Source organism: Uranotaenia lowii, chromosome 3, assembly GCF_029784155.1.
Source record: "Uranotaenia lowii strain MFRU-FL chromosome 3, ASM2978415v1, whole genome shotgun sequence".
Taxonomy (NCBI): domain Eukaryota; kingdom Metazoa; phylum Arthropoda; class Insecta; order Diptera; family Culicidae; genus Uranotaenia; species Uranotaenia lowii.
The window spans coordinates 241,433,629-241,438,701 of record NC_073693.1 but is presented as its reverse complement, the minus strand read 5'-3'; the positions used below and the strand labels follow the sequence as shown (position 1 = coordinate 241,438,701).

Sequence of the window (5,073 nt, the reverse complement as noted above, 5' to 3'; positions counted from 1 at the left end):
TGTATGGGATGATTTTTACAACACTTTTTTCAACGCGGCACCCCCTAGATTGGTGCAGTTAGGTGAAAAAATGACTTCCTGAAAGTTTTAGGTCATTTGGCACTTCTGTTTGTTGAAGGAAATGTATTCTTTTTTTGGCAGAAAATATTGTTAAATGGTTAACTTGAACTGAGCTAATTGAAAATATAGATAAAACTTCAATAACGCTCTTTCTCGTTTTTTTTATATATTGGACAATTTTGCTTGGAACGGCAGTATAGCCAGCTAAATTAGCTGTAACTTTTTTCATAATCGGAATTCTTATAAGCGGAAGTCTCAATCTACCACGGTATCACTATCCACAGTATCCTAAATTAAATCGTTATTAATCTCTATTTGTGAGCAGAAGTCTCGACATGCTTGATTAAAGAAATCTATTTTTTTAAGATCCGGAATCTCAACTAAACCACTGATGAACTGATGTACAAGCTAAGCCTTGAAGCGTGTGTAAAGTTCCAACGACCATTTTCAATCAATTTTATGTGTTTTGGTTGAGCCACCAGATGTCTCCAAGGACACCAGAGAGAACTGTCAAGAAGAAAGTGAAATGTAAACAGAACAAAATAACAAACTATTAGTCAGTTATGAATATGTCGAATTACTATCTGACGAATTTTGAGCAAATTGATGATAAAGATTCGCAACACATTTATAATTTACGTAATGAAAATTTTTAGCATTAAGCTTTTTCTAATTGTTTCAAAGCATTAAGCACAAAATAGAAACAGCATAGAATCGGTATTGTTTCATGAGATTGTTAAGTTTAAACTCAACTGGATAAAATAACTGGTTCGTCTGACTTGTCTGAAGTTCTTAAAGTTAGTCTTTTTTAGTAAAAAATATGAAGGTAAAATGAACCAGGCAAATTTACCTTGTAGTGATATATTGAAGCCGTCCATTCTGCTACGATGTTAATTTATTAATTTTTGAGATCATATACGATATTGTGCTCTTCATAGAATGAGGTACTTTAAAAGTTTATTCGGTTTGTTTAAATAATAGCATTTGAAATTTTTCACTGGTTTCTGGAATATTAAAATTCAAGCTTGTACATCTGTTTGTTATTTTGGCAGTCTCTGTAGTGAAAAAATATGATGATGCTTTTTTCCTCAGCTTGAGATTATTCGTGGTTAATCTAATTATATAGAATAATTCCTCGTATTGTATTTAAATTTATTCATTTTTTGATTTCAAATACCAATGCGTCCTTTCGAAAAATTGTTACATTGAAAAGAGCTATCTAGAAACAGTGCCATCTGTTGCGCCGTTCAAAAGTTAGAAATCAAGCAATAGATGGCACTGTTTTTCGTCATTTTTTAACGGCTTATTTGAATTAGAGCACTGGAAATTTTACACAAGTTTCTGAAGATTTTTTGTTCGAGCTTGTACATCTGTTCATCTGTGACTAAACTCTGAATCTTGAAACAGCCAATTTTGTCAATTCGTAGGTCCCTTTAACTGTTTCTTCTATTTTTATTCTTTATAACTCCTTTCTATAAGTGAAGTCTCAATTTATCTTAAAATGTTTTTCGCGGAAGTCAACTTTTAATTGCGTTAGGCCAGTCTCACTCGACACAGTTACAGTCTCATGAACAAGATTTTTTTTAACCTTATTTCATTCCAATTCAAAAGTCTTAGGGACCATTCAAATATTAAGTAACACGTTTAGAGAGGGGTTATAATTGCTTGTTATGCTTCGTGGATTTTGAATAGAAAATCTAATAACAATGTGTTACGTAGGAGGGAGGGGGTTCGAAAGTGATCGAAAATCGCGTTACATAATATTTGAACGGGCCCTTATATAATATCGCAGAAGTTTCAGCATTAATTGTTCGTTTTCGTTAGCAGAAGTCTCACTTCAATTTGACTTGCCCAACCAAAGGAAGTCTTAGCAAGATTCTCGGAGCAGTCCATTCCAGTCCTAGTCCATTTGAGACTCTTGTTGAATGTACTTAATACTTTTCTCATAACCAGAAATTTCAATCCTTTGAAAAGGTGTCCCTTGACTAACATTTCAATCTGATTTAAAAGTGTTTTGGTAAGCAAAATTCACTCATAAATAGAAGGCCTGTTTCTATTTCGAACCGAAGTTTTCTGTTGGTACCTGTTGGATTATTTTTTTTAAGGGAAAGTTTTAATCTAAGTTACATATACATACATTTTCAAAGTAGAAGTTTCTACTTATTGTGCCTAAGCAGAGTTCGAAATCTCAGTAGAAATTTCAGCGAGAAGGTTTCTCATCAAACTGAAGTCTCAATCCCCTTTATTTCAATCAACAGTAAGGAGTATTCGGATACAGTTTTTAGACCCGATACGGCTCGCTCTGTTCCACTGTGGACAAGTATTTATTTCATTCGAATTTGATTATAAAATTGCCGAGAAAGAAACAAGAGTACAATGCAATATGGATATGAATAAAAGATCAAACATGGTTCTTGATGATTGCGTACTGTACACATCGCATCCTTCGAATGGAAACTTAAGTCTAAAATATTGCCCCCTTCCGGTTTGTATCTGTTTTCTTAGGCTATAGATTCACATCTTTTCGTTCTTTTGTTTTCTCATTTTGGCTTTTGCCAGCTGCAAGCTAAGCTAAAATCTTTTTTTTTTATTTTGGGGTGCTCTCGTTTGTCAATAAATATAGTAAAACGCACATTTGTAATAAGTAATGTAAGTGTGGTCTACGATAAAGCCATCGGTCTGGTGGATTGAAAAATTGCACTGGTGTGATTGTTTTCAACACACGTTATGTCGTTTAGCATTGCAACTTTTATTTTGTTTATCGATTACGACTAGAAGTAAAGCATGAGGATTCCAGCTTCGTTTTTCCTCATTTATAACCATTTATAACACATTCAATGTGATATTCTTTGATTTGCTGTTTCAAAGTGTTGGTCGGTTACTTTCCGGCCAACCAAAAACCAAAACTAATGATTTCAAAATGAAATCCAGTGAAAACGAAACATTATTCTCTCACCTGGAACCGGGCGTCTAGGACCCGAGAATCTCAAACTCCACGTCCGATTGGTTGATTTCGCACAACGAATTGATGACCATGTAGCGTGAGAAAATGATGTACAGCTTTCGGAACCAGACCAGCTGCGACCGGTGCAGAGCCATTGCGTTCTGGACGGCCTTTCGGGATTCCCAGTTCAGGACGGCCCTGGAACAGAATAACATTATTGGCTGACGTTTCATTTTTTATAACTGAACTGAAATCTACCAATTAGTCGACAGCAGTAACGTTATCGGCAAATCGAGCAAAGATGCATACTTCCTGCACAAGTTGATGGATTCGAGCGTTAGAACTTTACATTCTGAAAAAGGGAAAGTCTTTTGAATAACTTGAGTTTCAACGAGAAAAGCATCAAGGAACTTACTGCTCGGGATCATCCCAGAGAGGCACAGCGACGCGGTAGCGTAATAGATGGCACAATGATTCGGATGTCCACTGACGCCGTCCTTGTCAAAGGTGATCAGCAGATCGGCATCTAGGGCTTCAAGATGTTTCAGCACCTGGTTGGCAATCGTAACGGTTTTCCATTCCTGGGCTGGATCGTCCTGAAGATGGGTAGCACGGAGCAGGGTAATGTCCTCCGCTTTTATCCCCAGCGATAGACAGGCGTCCCAAAGCTCCTGACGCCGCACTTCCCCCTTCGAGGCGAAGTTCCCCTCCGAAAGACATAAGAGAAAAACGCGACAATTAAGGCGCCGCAGCTCCAAAATTGTGGGCCCGAAGAACATGCACTCGTCATCGGGATGAGCCGTTACGAGAAGAGCCCTCCGAACGTTGGCCGGAAAATGTGATTTCCGAAACAACTTGAGCCAGCGACTGCATCGATGAAAGAGCAATTTATACAGCACCAAACACAGAAGCGTATAGATGAGAATGACGAGCACTATGTGATCCAGCGTTTCGCGGAAGCAGAGCACCAGGTAATTGATGATGAACTGAACGGCAATCGACAGCGATCGGTCTTCTTCCGGCGAATGCTGTTCCTGCGGATACAATATTTGTTCGGCTACTGTCTCAAGTTCTTCCTCCAATACTCCCGAACCTCCTGACCCTGACGATTGATCGAGTTCCAAGAACGAAACGTTTTCATTCATTTCCCAGAATCGCTCTCATCACCATGAAAGTGCAATGCAAAAACTTATCGAAGCCCCTAGAACGAAATTAATGAATAATTTATTATAGGAAATACCAAAAACAAAAAGCCACTCACCAAAAACTGTAAACAAAGGTAGGCTTTTCAACTTAAACAATAGGGCCAACTTCTTCCAAAGAAATCGCACCAAATCCGAGATAATTAACTGTTATAGGCAAACACAACAATGAAATTAAATGCACATGTGATTCGATTCCTTTCGCGTTGATAAATGCGCGATCACAGTACCAGCAGCCATGCAGAAACCAGCAAAGGCCACGAAAGTGCGAAAAATTTGGTTTGTTTATTTACTTTTTCATTCGACGTTTTATGACCGACTTCTTGCGAGCCATTTCAAAATGACGCAACCAATTTTTATTTGCCGGGTGAAAAACTCTTAAAGCGATTTAATTATAAGATGAAATTGTAGACCTTTGAAAAAATTAAGTTTTTTTGTTTTTTTTTTATCTGCAATGCGATGTTTTTGATTGACGCGTCGCGACGCGTCAGTTACGATTGGTTGAACCAGGGCGAGTACAGCTACGGGTGTGTTAAGATGGCGACTTTTTCTCAAACTGCTTATAACCGTAGTTGTGGCCCTGACCACACTGACATGACACTTAGAACAAAAATTCAACCATTTTCTGTCTAATTTTTTGTTGTCAGATTTTGCAGGTTCGCAATACCGACGGCAGGTGGCGAACATGAAAAAATTGACAAAAAATGCCCTGTAGAAAAAATGGTCCTGTTTAGCCCGATTGCATCGTAGAAATTGTGTGTTTTATTTTCAAAGTTGGGTGGCATTTCCTAACTGGGATAGCATTTCTTCAAATCGATCGATGCGCACTCTGGAATCGATATTGCGTACTGTTGGAAAAATTATCCA

The 5,073-nt window shown here is 37.8% G+C and overlaps 1 protein-coding gene across 1 annotated transcript; it reads right to left on the bottom strand.

Moving 5' to 3' along the window:
- Positions 1-2,366: 2,366 nt before the first annotated feature.
- Positions 2,367-4,551, bottom strand: LOC129754748 (N-acetylglucosaminyl-phosphatidylinositol de-N-acetylase). The gene is made up of 4 exons (XM_055750963.1): positions 4,266-4,551; positions 3,420-4,205; positions 3,263-3,356; positions 2,367-3,202 (listed from the first exon to the last, which is right to left on the bottom strand). Exons 2-4 carry the CDS (start codon positions 4,147-4,149, stop codon positions 3,031-3,033), a joined length of 996 nt encoding a protein of 331 aa, XP_055606938.1. The 5' UTR covers positions 4,150-4,205; positions 4,266-4,551; the 3' UTR covers positions 2,367-3,030.
- Positions 4,552-5,073: the final 522 nt, after the last annotated feature.